At 36.5% G+C, this 26,697-nt stretch overlaps 1 protein-coding gene across 20 annotated transcripts in view; it reads left to right on the forward strand.

Moving 5' to 3' along the window:
• Nucleotides 1-26,697, forward strand: part of KTN1 (kinectin 1) — a 104,315-nt gene that overhangs the window by 12,929 nt on the left and 64,689 nt on the right. For 7 of the 20 annotated variants that reach the window (XM_063697860.1, XM_055361433.2, XM_063697862.1 and 4 more), the window contains exons 1-6: nt 18,038-18,109; nt 18,213-18,317; nt 18,942-19,494; nt 23,457-23,594; nt 24,904-25,074; nt 26,110-26,240. In XM_063697860.1, coding sequence (XP_063553930.1) covers nt 18,972-19,494; nt 23,457-23,594; nt 24,904-25,074; nt 26,110-26,240 — 963 coding nt within the window. In that variant the 5' untranslated portion in view covers nt 18,038-18,109; nt 18,213-18,317; nt 18,942-18,971. Of the gene's footprint in view, nt 1-8,670; nt 8,795-18,037; nt 18,110-18,208; nt 18,318-18,941; nt 19,495-23,456; nt 23,595-24,903; nt 25,075-26,109; nt 26,241-26,697 lie in introns of those variants that run through there. The other 13 variants (XM_063697858.1, XM_055361435.2, XM_055361439.2 and 10 more) reach the window with 5 other exon arrangements.

Raw genomic sequence — 26,697 nt, forward strand, 5'->3', positions numbered from 1 at the left:
TCATAATCACCTGTTTCAATTCTCTTTTTGTTTGGCAACCCTTTTGCTACTTAGAAAACCTCTATCTCCTTCTTTAACGTGCTCAAATTTAAAAACCTTTGTCAGACCATTTCATAAAACATCTGGTGTGAATTCATGTTTTTATATGATTGTTTTTTCTCATTAAATTTCTTGCTATGTTTTGGATTAAAAAACTGGTTTTAATGTTGGACAGACTCATTTTGACAACTCTTGCATTCAAATCAAAGCTGAAATTTAATCTTATTTTTGAATTTACTAGTTGATCAGAAATAGACACCCCCCCCCCCCAAAAAAAAAAGAAAACTTGTTAAACACTGTGAGGGGGTACTATCAACAAAATTCACACTGGGAAACGCGCTAGGACTAGCTGCTTGGTTTTTTTCCCCTTCCCAACTAAAAGTTCTAAGAATTGTTAAGAAACTGAAAAATAAAGAGATAGGTATAGTAGGTGAAAGGAGACAAGAAATATACCAGTCAAGGAATAACAAAATACTTACAAAGCACTTGGGGAATGTGAACGAACACTAGCTTTGCATTAAGGAATTACTAATTTTTAATTTGCTATGACATCGGATGTTTTGTTGTCTTTTTTTTTTCTCCAGGCTTGGAGCTTCTGTAAAGTTATAGCTCTGGATTTGCAGTGTCATTGTTTTTCTCCCCTCTCCTCCCCTCTCTTTTTTTACCTTTTTATTTTTTTGAAACCTCTCTTTTTACAAGCTGTGCAAATCTTGACCCCTTGGTGTCAGGCGATGAACCTGGTTCTGTTTTGTTGCTGTTAACCTTTAGGAACTGAACTATCCAGCCATCTTCCTGCTTCCTTCTTCCCTCTACTCCACTTAAGATATGGGTTACTGTTTTGAATTTTTAGTGCATTTCTCACCCAGTACGATGTTTATCTTAGTTTTGAGTTTAGCCATATCTTTTAAATTTCCTTTTATATTCGTGCAAAAGGTTGGTGCAAAAGTAATATTTCACACTATTACTAAGTATTTGGAGGAGGATCCTTATTGGAAGTCGTTATCTTCATTTCTACCTATCTTGGGCTTACTTGTTTTTTGAATCCCAGCTTATGTATCCTGAGTAGTATTCATAGTGTATCCTGAGTGCTCTAGTTCAGTGATCTGTGCCCTTCCTTTGCACAAATCTTTTAATCTTGTTGAATATTATTCAGCTCTACAGAACACATCTGATATTAGCATCACACTAATTTATGATTATATAATAATTAGTTAGACTCTTTAAGCATTGAAATGCGATTCTTGCTTTTGCTGCTTGATCTCACTCATCCTGTGTGTCTTCGTTCTGTTTTGGAGTTGCTGTTCCCACTCAAGCAGAGTAGAGGTTTTTTGTTTTTTTTTTTTCATTTTTGAGTTTGGACTGGTATCCTTTGTTGTCTGAAGTATTTTTGCTTGTTGTCTCCAACTTGAAAATCAAATATCCAATGTTTTGAATTCATTCTTGAAAACCCTGCTGCTAATTTAAAAGCTATTAAATGAAAGCATATTTCCATTAATTTTAGTAGGGAATTATGATGCGGTATTTCATCCCAAACAGTTTTCACACGTAGGTAAATATTAATCTAACAATGAAGACAAATTTGTGTAGGTATAAACAAGTTGAAAGTAAATACACTTTATACATAAAATATAATGTAGTATAATGAAGGCTAATTGTATTTGCCAAAGGAGAAAGAAGATTTGATAGTGGATGGTAGTGTAGTTGGTAGAGTGTCACTTTTTGGGAAGTCTGTTTCTTCTGTACTGTGTTTTTTCACCAATTCAAGCTTTCTGGAGTTCAGAGTTATCTTGCATTCAGTCTGCACTTAAGTTGTCTGCACAGAAAAGCACCACTAGGGCAATAACAAACACAAGTTGTTCACAACACGGGAAATAGAACACATGCAGAAAAGACGGAGTTGTAGGAGCTGGAAGCTCATTGACTTTCTTGCTCTACATATGTACACAAAGCATATCTAGGTGCATCCAGTGTACTGTATGTACAGTATAGATCTGTTCCGTATGATATACGCTGATGGGAAATAATTATGTGGAATAAAACATTGAGTGTGTTGAATAAAACATTGAGTCTGAAATAATAAATGTTGAAATTTCACTCTATAGAATATTTTGTGTGTGCTTAGGTAAACAGTCACTAATACCAAAAAAGGTCATTGCTTGGAAAGTGGTAATTTTCAAGAGCCATTTTGATGAAAACCAGTTAAATGAACAGCTCATTATGTGGTTAAGTCTGTAGTAGACTTAGTAACGTGGTGTTCCAGCTTATCTGAACTAGTTGTCAGAATTGCTGCTATTCTAACCAGGTAACTCAAAGAGTAACAGGATAATACAAATCTTACATTCTGAAACCTTTAATTGGTTTGCCCTTTGTTCTCATCCTCATATTCAACACATTTGTAAACTGGCAAGATTATCTTTAAGTAATTGATTAAAATGTTAGTAAGGTCAGGCTTAGTTTTTTGGTACATTGTTAAGATACTTTCTAAACCATTAATTGTCAACTTTGGGATATTATTGTTTAACCTTTTAAATATTCTCCAGTTTATGCCACTATTCAGCCATGTTCAGGATTTATCAATCTTGTCTCCAAGGATAGCTTGTTTACTTTATTGACTGTTCTGACAAAATCAGACATTCCATAATGTGTATTGGGTTTTCCTGATTTAGTAACCCTTTTATTTAAAAAGGTATCGGAGTGATTTTTTTTAATAGTGACTGGTTTGGCGGCTGGGCGCGGTGGCTCACGCCTGTAATCCCAATACTTTGGGAGGCCGAGGTGGGCGGATCATGAGGTCAGGAGATCAAGACCATCCTGGCTAACATGGTGAAACCCCGTCTCTACTAAAAATACAAAAAAATTAGCTGGGTGTGGTGGCAGGCGCCTGTAGTCCCAGCTACCCAGGAGGCTGAAGCAGGAGAATGGTGTGAACCTGGGAGGCGGAGCTTGCAGTGAGCTGAGATCGTGCCACTGCACTCCAGCATGGGCGACAGAGCGAGACTCAATCGCAAAAAAAAAAAAAAAATAAATAAAAATAAGTAAAATTAAAAAAATAAAATAAATAAATAAATGGTTTATAGTGGATGGCTTTTGATGTGCCTATATTTTTTAGTAACATTGTCTGGATTTACCTAAAATAAATTCATCAATTTTAATTTGACTACTTTCTATTTTTAGTACATGATATTTAATAGCTTTTACTTTTTTCCCCTTAACTCTTAGGCATCTTCTAATAGTGAGGAAAGCAGAAGCCTTTCATGGAACTTGAAATGTAGGATCATGGCAGCTGTGTCTGTTGAAGGCAACATCTATCTTTGCATGGCTGTTGAGGTGGTTGTGTTGTAAACATGGATTCTAAGGATGACCATAGGATAGGAGCCTCTACTTGTGGCTATATTTTAGGTTCTGATAACTGATCACCTTTCATCCTCTTACCTCATATTTCTGTTGTCTGGAAGGCAGTCTTTGCAATCACAAATTTTGAAGGTTCATGATGTGCTGTGTTTTAATTATGTTAATTACATAATTGACATACTTAAACCAACTTTCAGTTGGTGAAATCACAAGGACTACTTTTTCTTGGCGTTAGCTCCCTAAGGTTCTTAGTAAGATCGGGTCTCTCACTAATTTTTTGCTTAGGTTTCCTATTATTGCGAGTGATGTCAAAAGAATAGAACCTTTTTTTTTTGACAAAGTTTTTTTTGCCACTGGAGACTTAAACTTTGTTAATATATCAAAGCTACACTTATTTCCAATTCAAGGTAATTATATCTGTACTTTTTGATGTTTTTTCTGTCATAGACTCTTTTTGCAGCTTCAAGAATAGAACATTATGGTGAAGTCCATATCATGATAAAACATCCTTGATTTTGTGTTTCAGAGTACCAGTGAACACAAATAGGATTAGTATATACTGTATATATGAAGGATTATTTTGAAAAAAAAATCCAAAGGGAAGAACTCACAAGGACCACCTATATAAAGTTATTTATGTTCAGAGAAGTAAATATTTGACAACATTGTGCGTTGGACTCTGTGTTGGGCTCCCAGATAGATGGGAGAACATATATTTGAAAAGGGGAGTTACTCATTTGGCTTACACTTTTTGAGTAGTATAAGCTAAACTTTGTGTAGTAAGTGAGTAAAAGTCTTCAGGGAGTGTTTTCTTAAGCCATAGTTCTTAAGGTACAATTTCAGAGAATGATAGACACGTAAGATTGTGAATGTATTAAAGCAAATGCCTCAATTTCAGTGAATCAGAATGAACATTTCTTAATTTTATCGGATTCTTCATTTGTACTTGTTTTTAGATTGTGTGTAAGATTTTGCTGTTTATTCACAATTTTGCTGTTTGCGTAGATGTCGAATCTCTTTGCTGTTTCTTAAATAGCAATGATAGGAATTTCCCTGTGGAATATGAACATTAAAATTGAAATGTAGAAGGGCTGGCATGGTGATTCATACCTGTAATCCCAGCACTTTGGGAGGCCGAGGCGGGCAGATCACTTGAGGTCAGGAGTTTGAGAACAGCCTGGCCGACATGGTGAAACCCCATCTCTACTAAAAATACAAAAATTAGCCAGGCATGGTGGCGGGCACCTGTAATCCCAGCTACTTGGAGGCTGAGGCCAGAGAATCATTTGAGCCCCAGAGGGGGAGGATGCAGTGAGCCGAGATCGCGCCACTGCATTCCAGTCTAGGCGACAGTCAGATCCTATCTCAAAAAAAAAAGTAGAAATGTAGGTTGTAGAAGTGTAGAAATTAAAATGTAGACTACAGAATAGATTGCAGACTACAGAATTAGAAAAAAAAATTCAGGCTTTCACCATTTAATTGGTGTACTTGACTATCCGTGAAGATTTGTCCTAATTTCATATGGCTTTGTATACGGAAGCTTGGAGTAATTGAGGGGCCAGAGAGGGAAAACTCTTTGCTAGCACTCTTCTTTGTGCATTCCTGAAAAGTTTATTAGAGAAAAGCAAAGGTCAGCTGTAATCCCTAGTGAAATAATAAGAATATTGCTTTCTCGGCAGGGCGCGGTGGCTCACGCCTGTAATCCCAGCACTTTGGGAGGCCGAAGCGGGCGGATCACGAGGTCAGGAGATCGAGACCATCCTGGCTAACATGGTGAAACCCCGTCTCTACTAAATATACAAAAAATTAGCCGGGCGTGTTGGCGGGCGCCTGTAGTCCCAGCTACTCCGGAGGCAGAGGCAGGAGAATGGCGGGAGCCCAGGAGGCGGAGCTTGCAGTGAGCCGAGATTGCGCCACTGCACTCCAGCCTCGGCGACAGAGCGAGACTCCATCTCAAAAAAAAAAAAAAAAAATATTGGTTCCTCAATCAGTCATACTCTGGTTGGAAAGAGGTACTGTTCATTAAAAAAAAAAATTACATTCTGGATTAGTAAATTTCATATAAAGTCTGAATTAATTTTTACTAATTATTTACTAATGTTGATCAGTTTTGTTTGTTGCATAGCTGACAGACTTATTGCTTCTAAAAACTAATATTCCAGTGTTCAGCAGGGTCTAGAATTCTGTGGTAATTAATGGTCATTGTTTCTATGGAGATTTTATTACATTATTCTTTGGCTTCTATTGCTAAGTACTATGTAAGTCTAAATTTTCGGTACTCTTTTCTGTATTGCTTTCAAGACTTGCTTGAGTTACACAACGTTACAACAAATGTTTAAATATCTTTTATTCTGTTAAAATTTTGTTGCCTTTCCTGAATTGGAAGATCCATAGCTTTCAACAGTTTTTGAAAATTCTCAGCCACTGTGTTTCTTTGTTCTTTCCTCTCCTTGAATTCCCATTGGATTTATTGGACATTCTCATGTATCCTTTATGTCTGTTAATTTTTCTTTCATATTTTCCCTTATGTATAATTTTTTGTGGTACATTGTCAGTTTTTTAATCGTCTGTCTTGTTTGATAATTCAACTTTATATAGTTATCAGGCCATTTAGCTTTTAATTGCTGGGTGTTTGTATGTCTGTGTACATATGTATGTACACACATAATTTATAGAATTCAAGTTCTAATTTTTCTGTTTTTTTATGAGTGTTTTCTGTGTTTCTGATTTCTTTTATAACTCTAATGGCTGAAATTTTTGTTTTAATAGTCTTTCACATTCTGTTATCAGTTTTTGGGGATCTACTCCCTGTTTGTATGTGCTACTCTTGTTTATTTTGACTGGAAGTTCACCTCTGGCAGGAGTATATCTGCAAATACTATACTGTACAGACTAGATTGGACAGAGGTAGTTTTTTTCCAGAAAGATTTTTCCTTCCCAAGAGTTTTTGCTGAGTCCCAGGGCTTTTGTGGCCATTGAGCCATTTTTTTTTTTCTTTTTTTTTTTGAGACAGAGTCTCCTTCTGTCGCCCAGGGCGGAGTGCAGTGGCGCAATCTTGGCTCACTGCCAACCTCTGCCGCACAGAAGCACAGATTCAAAGCGATTCTCCTGCCTCAGCCTCCGGAGTAGCTGGGATTAACAGGCTCCCGCCACCACGCTCAGCTAATTTTTTGTATTTTCAGTAGAGACGGGGTTTCGCCATGTTGGCCAGGCGGTTCTTGGAACTCCTGACCTCAGGTGATCCGTGAGCCATTTTTATGTCAATATTTGTGGTAGGAAGGGGGCAGTAGGGGGTGTTCTGGATTGGCAGAAACTGTAGATCAGAATTTAAGGTTGTAAAATCTTAATGGAGACTTCTGGCCTTTGGAAAAGCAAACAAGCTTTCTCTTGTGTCTTTTTCTCATTTGTGTCAATACTACTTATTAAATCTATTTTTTTAACTTAATGATTTGAAATGGCACTGTGATAATATACCAAACTTTTTGTGTGTATTTGGGCTATTTTGCCTTTAATTGGGTGTTCTTGGACAAGAATTAAAAATTCTTGTTTACATAAGCAAAACTTTTTCGGTAGTCATTTTTGATAGTATTTGATATTCTAATTTACATTTTATGTTTAGTTTGTGAGATGTTTTAGGTATTATGTCTCTTCTGGGGATAAGCAAGAATATCCCCAGAAGAGACATAATACCTAAAACATCTGATCATTTTAGTACTTCCATTGTTGAGTGACCTAAGGTGATACACCTAAGAGTTATTTTATTAATATTTTATTAACCCATTATGTTCAACTTTAATACCCTAGCTAAAGTTTTCCAAAGGATGATAAATTTTTGTGAATGATAAATTTTGAAGTAAGTTTTTCTATTTGCTGCTAAATTTAATTTCATTAAGTTTAAGCATCAGTTATTAAGACTACCCTGTGGTAGTGGGATTGGACAGATTTGTTATGGTTAGGGTAGAGCTAGGACCACTGGGAGAAGTTATAGGATGATGTGATTTTGGATCAAAACTAAAAAGAACTTGTCTTTCTAAAGAAATAAAAGGGGTTTATGGGAGGTATTCATCACTGCTTTTCAAACATAGGCTGGCTGCCTGTTCAGCTGGGTCTAATCTCTGAGTGGCTAGTTGGATTAGATGGACCTTTCTTACTCAGAAATCTTACTTATGAAAGGAAAAGTAGGTCAAGATGGTAGATTTTAAGGGCAGGAAAGCTTCTGTACATGGTGTAGCTGTTTTACAGTATGAATTTCATGTTGTAGTGTTAATTTTTGAACAGTTTTGATGACATGTTCTTTTGTCTTCGAAAACTGATTTTATGTGTTGATTTGAAAGACTATTTTAAAAAGTTATTACTTTTTTGGTATTAAAACTTTCAGTTTGTCTAATTATAAATTAGATTTTTTTTTTTTACCGAATAAACTTTTAACCAGATTATTTCCCATGGAAGTGTTTTTAAATGAGCAGTGCCTTTTCCTGAGAAAATGGGCTGGTTTGGGCATGATGAGTAAGCAAAAGTCTAAAAGATACTTTCAGCAGCTATGACCTCTGCAATTCCTTTTCAGTTTCTTGGGAAAGCTGTTCAAATGGATTGATCTATTCTCATATTAAAGGGAAAAAAGTTTGATTAAAAAATAGAAGTCTCATTTGTTGTGACATGATACCTAATGGAGAAATTAAATTTCATTACTCATTTCTGGCATTAGTTGTATTCATTTCAGATTGGGTTAGCAGTACTTTAGAGTGGATATTGCTGAAGTAAGTGGTGTGTTAATAAGATGTGAGTCATAGAAATAACTGTCTTGCAGTTTAAAAGGAGAAATTGTACCATAGCTTTGAAATTTTAGTGTAGTCTATAAAGTTAATCTTAGAAAAGATACTGTAAATGGGATTCCTGTGTTGGGGAATTCCAGTGTTTGGATTTCCTGGATTGTTTTGTCTTTTGCTTGCTTTGAATGTTTTTCCTCTTATTTTAAAAGATAATTGTATAATTGCGTTGTGCACTCCGGGGCCATTATACTTTTGGTGTAGTGACTGACTAGGACAATAGGAATGTAGATGAGTTTTTACGTTTTGATGGCCGTTTCAGGAAATGGTTAATGCTTTGTCTATTTTTCTCATTGAATTTTTTGTTTTTTCTAATTGATTTGTAGAATCATTTATTTTTAAAAATTCTTACTGCAAATGGAATATACTTACAAACATTTAAACATATAGAACTATGTAAAATGAGCCTATTTTCTTGTGTTTTGAAGTACTTTATATTTTTTCTTTTTTTCAGATAGATTTTCGTTCCATCACCCAGGCTGGAGTGCAGTGGTGTGACCTTGGCTTGCTGCAACCCTTTGCCTCCTGGGTTCAAGTGATTCTCATTGCCTCAGCCTCCTAAGTAGCTGGGATTACAGGTGCGTGCCACCGCACCCAGCTAAGTTTTGTATTTTTGGTAGAGACAGGGTTTTATCATGTTGGCCAGGCTGGTCTTAAACTCGTGCCTCAAGTGATCCACCCGCTGTGGCCTCTGAAGGTGCTGGGAGTACAGATGTGAGCCACCACGCCCGGCCCTCAAGTGCTTTATATTTTTTCTTATGTTTGAAACTTTATTTGGATGTTTTTAGTTGATTTGAATGATACAGCCTTCTACTGATTAGAAATAACTTAGAGCAAACTAAATTTTTGTATGTATTTAGATTTGTTTTAGATTTTGAGTTCAATTTTTATTTTCTTTATCACACTGCAGTATGTTGCTGCCTTGCTATATTAGTTGAAACCATTTACTGTCTCATAGAATTATGTGCATGTCTGTGTAAATAGAGAATAAGTGCTCTGGAATTTTAGGAGGAGAACTAGCTGTAGACATGGTACTTGAGCTGGAAGAGCAGAACCATGTGGAGGCTCAAGTTAGGATTTTTGCTCTAGTTAGGTTTGTAGATACTATATACTTCCTTTCTCAGTGAGATTATAAATTCATTTAAAGTCAGCAAATTTATTTGTGAACACTGTCAAATACCCTGCATTCAAAAACTTCAGTGGAAAATTAAAGTGAGTGCAACTTACAAAGAATGAAAACTACAGCAGTAATTATAATGTGTTTTATAAGACCTTCAACACTGTCCTTTTTTTTTTTTTTTTGAGAGAGGGTCTCCCTCTGTCACCCATGTTAGAGGGCAGAGGTGAAATCATGGCTTACTATAGCCTTGAGCTCCTGTGCTCAAGCGATCTTTTTGCCTTATTCTTCCAAGCAGCTGGGACTACAGGTGCATGCCACCACGTCTAGCTAATTTTTTATTGTTTGTAGAGACAGGGTTCTGCTATGTTGCCCAGGATGGTCTTCAACTCTGGGCTCAAGCAGTCCTTTCTCCTTGGCCTCCCAGAGTGCTAGGATTACAGGCATGAGCCACCGTGCCTGGCCACCATCTTTTTTCCACTTATTCTCTGCTTATGACTTTGCTTCTCATTTCATAAAGAGAATAGTAGCATTAGGAACAGAATTTTCACAAATGTCTATACCGTCTACCTCCTTTCCTGTCCTGGGTCTGTGCTTTTATATTCTTCCTTCTTTATGTTTCTACAGGTGAACTGGCTGTGCTACCACCTAAGGCCAGTCACTCTATCTACTTGTCCAAATTCTGTCTTTTCTTGCTATTTGAAAACATTGCCTCTCACTCCTGCATCATTATTCTTTCCGTTTTTACTGGATCATTTTTTTTGTCAGCATATTATCATGCTGTAATTTCTCCCATCTTTAAAAACCAAACTGTTAACCTCATATTCTCCTCCAAGTTCCATCTTATTTCTCTGCATCCTTTCACAGGAAAGCTGCTTCAAAGAGTTGTCCACACTTGCTAGAGTTCTTCTAACTTTTAAATTCATTTCAGTCAGGTTTTGATCACCACTACTCTACTGCTTTGGTCAAAGTCACCAGTAACGTCTGTGTTGCTAAATTCAGAAGTCAATTACTAGTTTTCATTGTATTTTACTTACCAACCCCATTTGACAAAATTGATCCATCTCCCCTCCTTAATAGACTTTATTCATCTGGCGTCCAGGACAGCAAACTCCTAGTTTTCTTTCTAGCTCTCCTCAGTCTCCCTTGAGAGTTCTTCATTTTCCTGTTGTTGAATTTCAGTGCTTCAGTCTTGAGACCTGGTCTCTATTTATACCCATTTGTTTGGGATTTTATCCAAGTTTATGGCTTTAAATATAGTCCATTTGCTGAATACTTCCAAATTTATATCTCTAGCCTTCACTTGTCACGTGACAACTCTTATTTGGCTGTCTCCTGGACATCTCCACTTACCTAAAACCTAACTCCGTATCTCCAGCCTTAACCATGTCCCTGCCACTTTTCCCCTATCTCAGTAAAGGGCAGCTCCTTTGTTTTTGGCCTAGTCTAAAAGCTTTGGAATTGCCTTTGGCTTTGTTTATTCTCTCATACCCCACATCCAGTCCGTCAACAAATCATCTTGGCTCTACCTTTATAAAGTATCAAAAATTTGACCATCTCACCTGCTACCATCATCTCTAAATTATTTCAGTTGTCACCTAACAGTTCTCCCTGATTTCACTTTCTCACTACACCCTTCCCTAGTCAGACCCCTCCAGTAGTTTTCCCATATTACTGAGAGTGTTAGCCACAATCCTTTTCCTGTAAGAAACTACATGAATTGTTAACCACATCCCCTCTCCCTTTCAAATTCTCTTTGACCTCATCAGTTTATCCTTTTGTTCATTCTACCCGAACCACGTTGTCCTTACTGCTCTTGCTCATATATAGCAGGTATGCTACTGTCTCATGATCTTTGTGCTTGCTCTTCCCTCATTCACTGTATTTTGCTCTTCACTTAGATATGGATAGCAACATGGCTCTATCTTTAACTTACTTCAGGTCTTTATTGAGATGTCATTTTTTAAAAATGAAATAATCTCTGACCATTCTACTCTAAATTTTAACCATTAGGAGTTTGAGACCAGCCTGGGCAACATGGCAAAACCCTGTCTCTATATTAAATAATTAAAAAAAAATTAAATAAAATTTAATGACTGTCCACATCTTCCTGTGCTCCCTATTTCTCTTCCCTCCTTATCACTATTCTTGCTACTTGTTACCCTTTCATATACTGCATACTAATTGTTGGTCTGTCTTACCACTTAGTAGAATGTTAGCTCTGTGAGTGCAGGGTTTGTGGCCCTTTTACTGCTGTTTACTCAGAATGTCCTAGAGCAGTCCTGACATATGGTCAGTGCTAAATAACAAATGAATAATAAAGACTATTGTGGAAGAGAGTTGAAATTACATATTCATAGGTTTGATTTAAGCTGGGTTTTGAAGGATAGGTGGAGATTTCATACAAAGGACATGGCAAAGATTTTTAGATTTGATTGCATGGATAAGGTGAAGTGCTTTAAATGGAACTTTAGAAAGTGTTTCCTTTGGTTGCCTGATTTAGAATCCATAGTAGCCTCTTACTGCTGATTTTTCCCACTTGGTTGACTGCTGATCTTTTCTAGCTGGTCGTCCCATATTTTCTTCAAAATCTGATGTAGAACTCCCAGATAGGAACCTATTCCTATATTCTTAATCTTGTCAAGGGGTTTCCTCATTTATGGAACTTCCAGGCATGACATGTTGGAATTGTCTTATTAGTGTCCTCACTAACTTTCAAATAGTTGCGTTTTCTTGTTAGTTGTTCCACCCAAGTATTTCTGTGTTGAAATTGATTTATTGTCATTAGATCTACTTAAACTACTGAAAGTCATTTTAATTGGTCTCCTTGCAACTATTTTTAACCTATCCATTTGGTTTTATTTATTTAGTTAGTTATTTGAGACGGAGTATTGCTCTGTCGCCCAGGCTGGAGTGCAGTTGGAGATCTAATTCTTTAGCTCGTTTCTGCTGCCTCTTGTTCATGATGGCTTATCACATGTTCTGTTATTTTGTGTTGTGGGCTTATATCTGGATAATAATTTTTAAAAACCTTAAGGAGCCTGGCTTGGGGAAGGAGTCCACCAAAGAGGTTATGCATTTGCTTCTGCCACGGGTACTCTGGGCACCACCAGCTGGGGGCCACTTAAATTTTTTGGCTGGCATATCCAAGATCATGCAAGTAGTTTGGACCCTAAAGCCATGTGAGGAGAAACTCATGGATAAAAATTTTTAAGTAAGACTCTGAGTGAAGGCCGAATTAGGACTAAAAGCCAAGACTCTTGCCTTCCATTTTACTGCCTCATTATATTGCTATTCACTAATCTTAAAATAATTTACTTTTGCTCAGGATATATCTGCAGTATAACATGCATACTGTATTTGAAGGTTATCAACTACATGATGGCTAATATTTACTTTTAGCAGGAGGAGTTCATTGTATCTAAACCTTTTGCAGAATGGAAATCTAATTAAATGATACTTGGCTACCAATAGTAAACTTTTTATCGCTGTAGAGTACTTACCATAAATCATTTTTCTTAAAAAAAGATTAACTTGTCTGTTTAAAAAAAAATAAGATAGTATTGTGGGTTTAAAAAAAGGTGAACATGGTATGAAGAGTGGCACGTTTGGAATGCCAAGTATTTAGATTCAGTGTGATCAGATTACAGATAGTTTTTTTTGTTGTTTTTTGTTTTTTTTAACCTATGAACATTATTTTTACAAATAACCTATAATAATAGCTTTCAGCTTAGGCCTCACAGCTACTTCTGTAATATTTTAACTGTATTCAAATAATGAAATAAAGCTCTTAAAGGCTACTCTGGGAGCCTGTATATCTTAAAGGTGTATTCATTTAGTTGTCCAGACATTGATTTATACTGGAATTTTTATGAAATTATGCATTCCTGTGTTGAAAATTACCTTTCCCTCAACTTACTGTTTTTGTTTTTTTCAAATGTGTCTGCTTGCTTAGTATGTTTTTTGGTGGAAAAAGATTTTCACTGTGTTCAGATTTCAGTCTTGAATTTTGATTTGTTAAGTTTTTGCTAATGGTTTTTTTGAGCCACCCCAGCTGATAAAATTGTGTCAATTGAAGGACAGAAATATTGATAAAATTAGTTTTTTTGTGTCATTTGTTTTCATTGTTTTTAATGTGAAGAAAAGGATAGCAGAAGCAAGAGCAACTGAAACACTATAGTAAGAAAATATAATTCAAAATTGTTGTATTACTTGAAATTTAATAGTATACTTATCAGACTGCCTCAGTTTTTTCTCATAATATTAACAATTCTTATGTTTATGTATTTAAGCTTTTAAAAGTTTAATACTGTGCATTCAGGTTGGTTACATAAATTATTGTTTCAATGTGAAATTTTAAAAGTTGAACAATTAACCAAACAGTAAAATGTTTGTAATAATCTCCCTTCAAAAAATGTAATGATTCTCATTTTTTAGGTATCATCTATGAGTGTATATAATACTCAACACAAAACTTGTAGTCTTTCTGCTGTGTAATGTATTTTGCTGCATTACAATCTTAATTATTTTAAATGGTTGTGTGATGTGTCTTCACATGTCCCCCACTGAAACAGTTTCATTGTTTTATTATATAAACAGTGTGGTCTGTCTTGTATATACATAAATATATTACCCTTTTTGGTTAAGCAGTTCTATTGAAATTCTAATAATTGCCGCCAGATTTTTATATCACTTAAAATTTTAGGTTTCACTTCTTTGTTATATTAATATAAATGGGTCATTGTGCCTTCTGAGAAGTTTGTAAAATTTAACTCAGTGATGTGTCTCAGTTTTTGTATGAACAAATGTAAGTTATAGGAGAGCGAGTAAATAGAATTTTAAAACTATTTGATTAGTATTTGTAATACGTACTCTGACGAAACACGACTTACATATTATGCGTGTTAACTTATTATAATTATTTTTTTAGTTCTTTTAAGATAGGGCAGGAATGAAAACTCTCAATATAGAGCAGGATTTTAAACCTGGGGCCCGTGCATATTCTTCAGGGAATCCAGAAACCTTCTGGAGATTATATGTAAAACTTAGTGAGTGTGGATACTTTTTTTCTTTGAGACAGAGGGTCAGTATCTTTATCAGTTTCTTGAAAGATTTATGTCCGAGTGAAAGATAAAAGACAATGGTGTGGAATGTGGTTTTAAAATAGTTTGGACTTGCTTTCCTGTTGTTCCATGGATATTTCTCTCCTGGTTCTCTTGACAGAGAAATCCTGTTTGCCACCACTGGCTGTTTATTGCATTCAGATTGGAATCTATTATGACTTACGTGTGATGAGGTTAAAGAGGTAACTAATATTAGAAAGGGTAAGCCAGGCTAGGTGGTACATGCCTGTAGTGTAGTTCCAGCCACTTGGGAGGCTGAAGTGGGAAGACCTCTAGAGTTTGATGCTGCAATGCGCTATCATAGGGATTGTGAACAGCCAATGTGGTCCAGCCTGAGCAGTGTATATATAGAGACCCCATTTCTTAAATGTGTAAAAATATTATACATTTTTTGTGATAACTCGGGTTGTGAGTTAGCAAAAATCACCAGTGTTATTTCTTCCATGTGTGAAAGAGCAACATGAGGGTCTACATGTCTCCATGTTTTTCAACTCAACAAACATGTATTGAATTGTATACTGTGGACTTAGAAAATTTTAATGACCTGGTTCTTATTACCCAGAGCTAAGTTAACTTTGTCTCAACCTCTTTACTTTTATTTTTCAGTTTTGCCTCCCTGCTTTTAAAACTTTGTGTTTGTTCTTCCCTGATTTTCCTCAGTTTCATTCTCAGTTCCTTTTTGTCTCCTCTTTTTTCCTCCTCATGTAATTCTGATGCTCATGGGTAAAATGTGAATTTGAGGTATACTTATGGGTATTGTAGTATTTATTCAATAAACACTCATGTTTTGCCTTTTTAAAATACTATTTTATGAATTTATCATAAACAAAGTTTAAAACTAGAGTATTAAGGCAAATGAGACTGTCCCCATGATTCTGGCACAACTCCTTAGTTACTGAACTTGCATACATAAAATGTGTTGATCATATAATTACATATGATTTTGACTTTTTAGCAGCATTGACTTGAATTTAACAAAGTTTTAGTGTTCATGGTTTTAATACCTATACTTTGAGTTGATATTTGCTGATTGAAATCATTCTGATTTTGAATGTTTTATTTCTTAGTTTTTATGTAATATTGCTATGAACTTTTTTTTTTTTTTTTTTGAGACAGAGTCTCGCCCTGTTGCCCAGGCTGGAGTGCAGTGGCGCGATCTCAGCTTACTATCACTGCAACCTCTGCCTCCTGGGTTCAAGTGATTCTTTTGCATCAGCCTCCTGAGTAGCTGGGATTACAGGCGTGTACCACCACGCCCGGCTGATTTTTGAATTTTTAGTAGAGACGGGGTTTCACCGTGTTGATCAGGCTGGTCTTGAATTCCTGACCTCAAGTGATCCGCCCGACTCGGCCTCCCAAAGTGCTGGGATTACAGGCATGAGCCACCATGCCCAGCCTGTGAACATCTTTCTATGTGTTTTTTTCTTGCAAATAAATTCCTAGGGATAAAGAATTGGGATTATTGGGTTAAAGGAATGCAAACATTTTCTTCTTTTTTATTCTTCTAAAAAAAAAAACAGGATACATGTGGAGAACGTGCAGGTTTATTACATAGGTATACGTGTGTCATGGTGGTTTGCTGCACCTACTGACCCATCCTGTACGTTCGCTCCTCTTAGCCCCCACCCGCAACAGGCCCTGGTGTGTGTTGTTCCCCTCTCTGTGTCCATATGTTCTCAGTGTTCCACTCCGACTTATGAGTGAGAACATGTGGTGTTTGGTGTTCTGTTCCTGTGTTAGTTTGCTGAGGATGATGGCTTCCAGCTTCATCCATGTCCCTGCTGAGGACATGATCTCATTCCTTTTTATGGCTGCAGCAAACATTTTCTTGATTCTTAATCTCTTGGTGTCTAGTTAGGTTCCTCTAAATGCATAGTGAGACTTAGGTGAGCTCAAGTGAAGGTGAATTGAATTGTGTGAAGAGAGACTCCCGTGAAAATCCAGAGACAGAAAGCTTGATTCCTTCACGCCTATATAGGGGACCTGGAAAAGGAAACTAGAAAACCATTAAAACATTTGAAGAATCAGTGTTTCAGAATTCTTGTGGTCTCATACCCTCTCTTCTTGAACATTTGCTACTTTTTCTTTCTATACAGGTGAATTTGCTGTGCTTGATCATAATTTCTGCTTTCCTAAAACCTAGGTTTGTACAGGGCTGCAGCTTATTCATTAGGCCTTTTTGACTCTTACCCCTTTTTTCAGCTTCTATTACTGCTGCTAAGTGCCTTAGCGTCTCTTCTTCACCAAAGCAAAAACTCGAAGCATTCCAACTCATTGTTTTGTGGTTTTTCTCCCTTGGCTGCCCAGCTTATGTTGAATAGGCTGTGTATTCTATGGATGCTATGTTTAAAAAAAATTCTGGGCTCTTTTAAAGCATTCCTGGTTGACGAATCACACTTAACGGAGGCACAGTAAAATGTGTCTAATTTTAAAACCTGGATAGTTCATGTTAATTTGAATTATCAGGGAAACAATTCTGTATGGAGTTTCTTTTAGTATTTTGTTAGCACATGATTCCTTTTCCCCCTTAACTTGTTAAAACCTTGTCTTAGTAAATCTAGGGTTTAACTAATACTATTAAAAAATTGCTTATGGAAGTATGAAATGTTACTTCAGTCATATAGATTAATAGCATGCCTATTGAACAAATGACAGTCATTCCTTGGTATATGCAGGAGATTGGCTTCAGGACCCCTGTGTATACCTAAATCTAAGCATGCTGGAAGTCCTGGAGTAGTCCCTGTGGAACCTGAGTATACAAAGTTGACCCTCCATATACTTGGGTTTCACGTCCAGCGAATACTGTATTTTCAGTAACAATTGGTTAAAAAAAAAAAATCTGTGTGTAAATGTACCTGTGCAGTTCAAACCCATGTTGTTACAGTTCTGGCAAAGTCTTATATTCAATAAGCTCACATTTATCCAATTTAAAATCAGATATTTTCTTAGGTGTAAAATAATTCTTAGAATAAGTCCCCTGTTTAGGTAGAATTTGGTTTCTTTATCTAATCATGACATATCAAGACTCTCCAAATTGATAATTTAAAAACTTAAAAAATTCTCAGATTTATTTTTACATTAAAAGTGCAGCAATTAACTTTAATTTGCTTTATCCTAAACATGTCCTGATGTTTAATTATATCTGTATTATATACCTTGTCTTTTTCTACAACACATTTGAGATGACATAAGAATACAAGTCACTTTTATGTGGCTTATGCATGTTTGTAAGGAGCATCAATATCTAGAATCTCAACATCAGAATCATTTTTACTTTGAGATTTAATTTTAGCAGAAACTACCCTTCACGTAAGTGATATGTATATTCAAGGCAGATGTTGGTAGTCAAATTACATTCCCCCCCCCCCCCCCCGGCGTACTTACTGAGTCCATCTAAAAGTAGGGCTGATGTTCTGTTGATGAGGCAAAGCCTTTTATTTAGCAATTTCGGTAGGATGTTGATGGCAGCCTCGCTTTTGCTGTATAACTTGTTTTGTGCAGTATGGGGTGCCTTTAAAAAACTGAGATAAGTTCCTAACTTGTAATATATTTCACTGTTTTATTTTTTTGAGACAGAGACTTGCTCTGTTGCCCAGGCTTGGAGTGCAGTGGCAGAGTCACAGCTCACTGAAGCCTCGACTTCAAAGGCTCAGGTGATCCTCTCACCTCAGCTTGCAAGTAGCTGGGACTACAGGCTCACTTAACTACGCCCAGCTAATTTTCTTGTCTTTTTTTTTTTTTTTTTTGTAAAGACAGGGTTTCGCCATGTTGCCCAGGGTAGACTGGAACTTCTAGACTCACGTGATCCGTCCGCCTCAGCCTCCTAAAGTGGTGGGATTCAGGCATGAGCCACTGCGCTTGGTCTGTAATTTATTTTAATGCTAAATGCCACATCCTAACATTTCAATTTTAATTTTATTAGATTTTTATATCCTTGATAGATCCCACTGCGTCATGAGGCTGATAGTCACTGGTGTAAAGATGCAAGCAGTTGGTGACTGGTCTTAATCTGTAAATAAACCACCTCTTTTTGCATGTGTGTGCATTTCAGAATATGACACTTTTAATGAACGTCCATTGAGTTGGTAATAGTACTTCCTTATTTTCACGTGTAGTAGTTATCAACACTGTACAATAAACAAAAAAGTTAACTACTAATAAAGTACCAAAAGTGGATATTTCAGGAAAAGAAAGTAACGAATATTTAAATTTTTTCTCTTCAATTAGGATATTTTCACATGATTTAGAAATGGAAGGATGTGTTCTACTCCTTCTAGTTACCACTTGTCTTATTTTTCATAGTATATATGAATTGTAGTTGGCAAATAAATCAAGAATGTGATTTAAAGAACTAACCTGTTTAGATTTGTAGGTCAGGTTAGATTTGAAATGCCACTTGAAAGAGCAGCAGTTTTGACTTTAATTTTTATGAGACTGACAGGTTCTTTTTTTTTTTTTTTTGTCCCCACCTTCTTCCCTATTTAGGTTTTATAGGATCACATTGACAAAAGTACCATGGAGTTTTATGAGTCAGCATATTTTATTGTTCTTATTCCTTCAATAGTTATTACAGTAATTTTCCTCTTCTTCTGGCTTTTCATGAAAGAAACATTATATGATGAAGTTCTTGCAAAACAGAAAAGAGAACAAAAGCTTATTCCTACCAAAACAGATAAAAAGAAAGCAGAAAAGAAAAAGAATAAAAAGAAAGAAATCCAGAATGGAAACCTCCATGAATCCGACTCTGAGAGTGTACCTCGAGACTTTAAATTATCAGATGCTTTGGCAGTAGAAGATGATCAAGTTGTACCTGTTCCATTGAATGTCGTTGAAACTTCAAGTAGTGTTAGGGAAAGAAAAAAGAAGGAAAAGAAACAAAAGCCTGTGCTTGAAGAGCAGGTCATCAAAGAAAGTGACGCATCAAAGATTCCTGGCAAAAAAGTAGAACCTGTCCCAGTTACTAAACAGCCCACCCCTCCCTCTGAAGCAGCTGCCTCGAAGAAGAAACCAGGGCAGAAGAAGTCTAAAAATGGAAGCGGTATTGTAATCTATTTAATCTATTTAATTTTATTGTATGATTTGGAGCTTGGAATTGAGATATTCTGTTAGGTACATACACAGAATGTTTAATATTGAATTTGAAACCATGATTATTCATTTCATTATGTGTTTGCTTCATTAACATTAATTGCTGGTAGAAATTAGTATTGATCATAAAATAGCACTTTAAACTTCAGGGCCTGATGCAGTGGCTCATGCCTGTAATCCTAGCACATTGGGAGGCTGAAGTGGGAGGACCCCTTGAGCCCAGGTGTTTGAGACCAGCCTGGGCAACAAAGTGAGACCTCATCTCTACAAGAAATTAAAAAAAAAAACCCATACATCTTATAAATATCCAACTTTGGCTATTTTACTAAAATCACTTAGGACCTGTAAATATCAGCAGTTATGAACTTTCTAAATGATGTGGTAAGAATTAAAGGTGAAAAGCTAAAATCAGATATCATTTCTCACCCTTGATTGCTTCATTTTGCTAACATTTATCATATATCTGTTTTATGCTAGGCATTATGCTAGGTAATAAGGCTACAGAGATGAATAGTGCATTTTCGAGGTAGTCGTGTGCTAGCTGTAGACACAGATAGGTCATTATGAAAGATTTAGTGTAATGGTCTAGATATGTCTAAACCAGTGTAGGAATTCTAAGGTAGACCACTTAAAGCATGTAATGCCAGAAATTTTTAAAGTTTGGTTAAGTACTAGTTAGGTTTTTTTGGGTGGATGGGGAGGGGAGGGAGATTCCAGGGAAAGGGGGTTGATAGGTACAATGGAAAAGCCTTGAGAATTGGCGTGGCGGTGTGTGAAACTGTAAACAGTTTGTTTTATTTGAAAGGACTTGTATGTACCATTAAGTCATTTGTGTGTCTTAACTTGTAGGAGGTTATATTTGATTTTTTTTTTTTTTTTTTTTTGAGATGGGAGTCTCACACTCTCACCCAGGCTGGAGTGCAGTGGTGCGATCTTGGCTCAGTGTGTCCTCTGCTGCCGAAGTTCAAGTGATTCTCCTGCCTCAGCCTCCCGAGTAGCTGGAATTATAGGCGTGTGCTACCACACCCAATTAATTTTTGTATTTTTAGTAGAGATGGGGTTTCACAATATTGGCCAGAGTGGTCTCGAACTCCTGACCTCAAATGATCCACCTGCCTTGGCCTCACAAAGTGCTGAAATTACAGGCGTGAGCCACCACGCTTGACCCGGTTGTATTGGATTTTAAATATTTGCATGTCAGCTAGGATCAAGGCATAGTAAGAACTACATGTTTTAGTTGGGGAAAAGGACATGTAAGCCAGTAAAAAAATTGTGGTTTATGTAGGAGATAGAGAAAGTATAGAGGAAATATAGAAGCTAAAGCAACTACTGCTTATGCTGGGCTGAAAGGCTTTACAGAGGAGGCAGTTCCTGAGCATTGAATCGCTTCATCAAGCAGATAGTGGGGTCTCATTACTCATTGGCAGAATATCATGTAAAGGCACAGAGCTGCAAGAGTACAGTGTATTATTGAGCTATACAACGTGAGGTATAGAGAGTGGTAGGGAACAGAGCTGAAAAGATAGCAGTGGCTAGATCATGGTGGTTTTTGGATACTGTGCCAGGGAGCTAGGACTTCTTAGGTTAGCGATTGTTGAAGATTTTCAAGCAGTTTAGTTACATGGTCATATTTCTGTTTTAGAAAGATTTTTTTGGCAGAGCTAGCAAGAACAGATTTCATGGGGCAGTATTTGATGCCGGCAGACTAGTTAAGAGGTTATTTTAGTTTTCTAAAATTAAGATGTAGGCCTGAACTATGGTAGTGACAGAAGAAACAAAGTTGAGAAGTATGCAAAGTAAGAATGACACGAATAACCTCACTATATAGAAGTGTGGCAGATAAAGGAGAAGATAGGATTAAAGCTGATCTCCCAAGTTCTGAGTTAGGTTGGGGTTGGCAAACTGCAACCTGTGAGCCACATGTAGCCCACTTCCTTTTTTTATGCCCATGAACCAAGAACACTTTTTGCATTTTAAATGGTTGGGAAATAGAATAATATTTTGAGAAATGTAAAAATGTAAAAAAAGTCAAATCTCAGTATTCATAAAGTGTTTTTATATGCAGCTACATTCATTCACTCATTCATAATATGTTTATGACTGGCTTTCATGCTGCAGTGGCAGACTTGAATAGTTGTACCAGAGTCCATATGGCCTACAAGGTCTAAAGTTTTTACTACCTGGCCCTTTGCAGAAAAAGTTTGCCAACTTGTGCTTGGCAGGTGGTTGGTAGCACTAAAATAGGTAATACTGGAGAGAGACTAGATATGAATGGAGAAGAGAACACTTCCAGTTTGTGTTTCCAATGCCTGTGGGGCCATCTACGTAGAGCAACTCAGGATGCAGTAGGGTATGTAAATGTAGAAAAGTAGATTCAGAAGCCTTAAGCATGAAGGTAGTAGAAGGCATGGGAGTAGATAGCTCATCCAAGGGAAGTATTTTAATTGAAGCCCCAACCCTGAGAACAAGCAGTATTCAGTAGAAACAGTTCCCAAAGGATACCGCAAAGGAATATTTCAAGTGTAAGAAGAGAATTATCATGGGAGCTGATAGGAGATAATTTATTTTATTTATTTTTATTGTGGCAAATTACATATAGCATGAAATTTACTATTTTAACAACTTTTAAGTGTGTAGTTTTGTGGTGGTAAGTACATTCACATTCTTATATAATCATCACCACTAGCCAAGTCCAGAACTCTTTCATCTTTTCCAAATGAAACTCTGTACGCATTATACACTAATTCCCCATTCCGCCTGCCTCCCCCTTTTCCCCCGTCCCTCCCCCTTCCCCCATATCTTGACAATTACCCTTCTACTTTCTGTCTTTATGAATTTGACTACTCTGGGAATGTCATATAAGTGAAATTATGCAATATTTATCTTTTTGTCACTGCCATATTTTACTTAGCATAATGGAGAGGAGATAATTTTAACAAAGGGGTAGAGACCAAAAGTTTAAAATGCCAAAGAGTAGTCAAATAAGGATTAATGAGTATTTGTAGAATATGGCATTTGGGACACTGGGGGATCTGAGTTAATCCTTTCCTGGAATGAAAGAGATAAAAATCAGGTTGCAATTAGTTGAGGAATGATTGGTAGAAAAGGAACTAAGAGTATTTTGTCAATATATAAGGAAGTGGATGTGGGATGCTGGGAATTATGGTGATGGGGAAGAGTTTTCTCTTCCTTCCCTTCCCTTCCTTCTTTTCCTTCCTTTCCTTCCCTTCCTTCTTTTCCTTCCTTTCCTTCCCTTTCTTTCTTCCTTTTCTTTTTTTCTTTTCTTCTTTCTTTCTCTCTCTCTCTCTTCTTTCTTTCTTTCCTTTTTCTTTCGACAGGGTCTTGCTCTGTTGCTGAGGCTCGAGTGAATGGTGTGATCTTGGCTAACTGCACCTTCGACCTCCGGGGCTCAAGCTATCCTCCCACCTCAGCCCCAGAGTAGCTGGAACTACAGGTGTGCGCCACCACACCTGGCTAGTTTTTTAATTTTTTTCGTAGAGATGGAGTTTTGTAGAGATGAGGTTTCACCACTTTGCCCAGGTTGGTCTGGAACTCCTGGGTTCAAGTGATACTCCTGGGTTCAAGTGATCCACCTGCCTCAGCCTCCCAAAGTGCTGGGATTACAGGTGTGAGCAGCTGCACCTTGCTGTTTATTTTTTAAGATGATAGAGACTTGATCATGCCTATAGGCTCAGTAGGGTTGAAAATAGCTGAGGAATGGGAAAGGAGGAGTAAGTACATTGAAGAGCTGGTGTAGTGGAGTAAGAAAGCTAGAATAAGTTATTGGTGAGAGCGTTATATGTCAGACTTTAAATTTTTTAGTGGTAAAGCATTCTGGGAATTACTCAGTGATTACATCTTTTCCGTTATGTTCATTGTTTGCCACAGTTATTATTTTTGTTTTTAATAAAGATGACCAGGATAAAAAGGTGGAAACTCTCATGGTACCATCAAAAAGGCAAGAAGCATTGCCCCTCCACCAAGAGGCTAAACAAGAAAGTGGATCAGGGAAGAAGAAAGCTTCATCAAAGAAACAAAAGACAGAAAATGGTGAGATGTTTAGATATGTATTTTTATAATGCTAATTCTAGAGAAGTACACCAGCATAAGGACCCTGGAATCTCACACGCTCTTTAGCTCCCAGTTTAATGTGTGCTAATGACAACTGTAATACTAATGCAGGTCTAAAATTATCTTTAGCCTTATGACTTTATAGTGCTTTGACAGATGGGCAGAGTGTACATTAGAGATGAAAAAGTTTATATACCATTTACAAAGGGCAAAGCATTTATAAATATTCTTAACTCAGTTTTGAAAAAATAAATAGCATACAGACCATAGAAGAAAAACATTCTTGAAATTTTGTACTTTTTAATATCACTTAAAGGTAATGCTTAAGGACATTAGCTAGATCTGGCATTAGCTTACATTTCCAATTAATCCCTAAACAGAACTCACATGTGTATATGGCAAGCATCAGATTATAAGAGATGGAGCAATCTTATTTGTTCACAGTTTTTCAGGGAAAGCTTGGCTGTGAAATTTGTGAAGACTAAACAACTTAAAATTATGACATATCAATTAGGTATGAGAGAAATATTACCTGAATATATTTGTTAAAATTAAATGTTAAACAATTTTAAATAAAAGAAGAGACATATATAAGTAAAGAAGCTCTTTTTGAAAGGTAGGATTGAAAAGAAAAGAGATTTTCATCTGGGTGTGGAAGTTTGTATCTCTAACCAGCAGACATTAGGCTTAATGTTCAAACTCTTCAAATTCTTCCCATTAAAATTAGGAACAAAATAAAGAGGCTTCCTTCTTCCACTTTTAATGTATTTTGGAAGTTTTAGCAAGTGTAGATGTGCCATGGAAATTAGAGGCATAACTCTTCAGAAATGAGAAGCTATCTGCAAGGAGCACTGTGGTTTTTGCACTTAGCAAGTACAAAGAACTTGTTTAAAAATTATCAACTACAGTAAGTTGGTAAAGTACCAACATAAATAAAAACTAATAGTTTTCCTTGAGCACTAATTAAGTGGAAATAATTCTTATATTAAAACAAAAATTAAAGGAGACCTAAGGATGCGTAAAAAGTTTTTAGATACCGTTAGAGGAGATATGCTATACACTTTTAGATGATTTAAATGATTTACTATAAAATAAGACTGTTGAGCTGGTACGGCTTCATTAGAATGAGTGTTTTGACTTGTTAAATGACGAAATAGGAATTTAAAACCAATTTGAGCTACCAGTAAAGGTTTCAAAATAACTGCATTTATCATTAAAGTATGCTTGCATGTCATTTACTCTGTTTTGTAAAAATTCTAATTATGATTTTGTTGAACTTAAATTGCAGTCTTCGTAGATGAACCCCTTATTCATGCAACTACTTATATTCCTTTGATGGATAATGCTGACTCAAGTCCTGTGGTAGATAAGAGAGAGGTTGTTGATTTGCTTAAACCTGACCAAGTAGAAGGGATCCAGAAATCTGGGACTAAAAAACTGAAGACTGAAACTGACAAAGGTAATATATGGGATTTATAGTCTTTGTTGTACTATAAAAACACATTTCTGAGTTCTGATGGAGTCATAGATTTCATTTTCTCGTAGAAACAATGCATTTCAAAAGAATCAAATCCTTGTGGTAGAAGACTTATTGGTAGTCTTTTAGTCCAGCCTCCTCAGTTTTGTAGATCTGGAACTTGAATTTGACTTTTTAAAGGTCCTACAGCTATTTTGCTATCTGATGATTATTTCCCAGCTACTACTGTCTCCTGTGAGGTTTCTTGGCTAATTCATAACTGTTTTTTTTTTAAATAGACTATTTTTTTTAGAGTAGCTTTAGGTTCACAATAAAATTCATTGGAAAGTTCAGAGTTCCCACATATCCCCTGTTTCCACATATGTACACAACTACCTTTTAAAACTTACAATTTAGCTGAAGTATTAAAAGCCCGAGGCTCCTTTGAGTCTGATGGGTGGCAGCTCTTTTTAAGAAGAGGTTGTTAATGCCTAATACGAGAACCTTGGGAAAATAAGGGTGGGTGGGTCAGGAGGTGCTTGATGCATGGATTTTTTAAATGTCAGGATGGTTTGCATATATTTGATCTTCATAGAATCAGATTTCCTTTTTATAATTATCTTAGAACTTATTTTCTTGTGTGGAATTTGGCTTAATATCTCTCAGGATTATTTTGTTTTTCACAGTTGGTCGTCAGTGTGCAAGGATTATTAAAGTTCATTGAGATTATTGTGAATATAATAGTGCAGATATTAGCACATACTAGACACCTAAGTGATTTTTTTTTAAAGTGAGGGTATATTGGCATTTTAGTATTTTGCAGTTTGAGCAAACTTTAGCTAATGTAATTATTCCGTATTGTAGATGATAAACCCTTTTTTTCCTCTTGACTGGAGTATTTGTTTTATTTAACCTGAAGTATATATCTGTTTTCTTTCGGTTATTGACTTTCTGGGCCATGAATTCTTCATGCTTACCTTTGCTGAAGTTATTATTTGTGTTTTTTAAATGCCAACTCTTTGTTTTTTTCAAATTAAGAAAATGCTGAAGTGAAGTTTAAAGATTTTCTTCTGTCCTTGAAGACTATGATGTTTTCTGAAGATGAGGCTCTTTGTGTTGTAGACTTGCTAAAGGAGAAGTCTGGTGTAATACAAGATGCTTTAAAGAAGGTAAGCGTGTTTTTTGATTATGGGCATATTCATGACCAGTCATTAGAAGTTCACCAAACAAGACTTTAGCCAGAGCAATTAATATCTACTCCCATCCTTAACATCTCAGAACATACATCTGGAATGCCTTCAGAAATTACTTTATATATTGTATTAGTCCGTTTTCATGCCGCTGATAAAGAGATACCCGAGACTGGGTAATTTATAAAGAAAAAGAGTTTAAATGGCTCACAGTTCTACGTGGCTGGGGAGCCCTCACAATCATAGTGGAAGGTGAAAGGCACGTCTTACATGGTGGCAGGGAAGAGGGAATGAGAACCAAGCGAAAGGGGTTTCCTCTTATAAAACCATCAGACCTGGCCGGGCGCGGTGGCTCACACCTGTAATCCCAGCACTTTGGGAGGCCGAGGCGGGTGGATCACGAGGTCAGGAGATCGAGACCATCCTGGCTAACACG

Source organism: Gorilla gorilla, chromosome 15 (assembly GCF_029281585.2).
Source record: "Gorilla gorilla gorilla isolate KB3781 chromosome 15, NHGRI_mGorGor1-v2.1_pri, whole genome shotgun sequence".
Taxonomy (NCBI): Eukaryota; Metazoa; Chordata; class Mammalia; order Primates; family Hominidae; genus Gorilla; species Gorilla gorilla.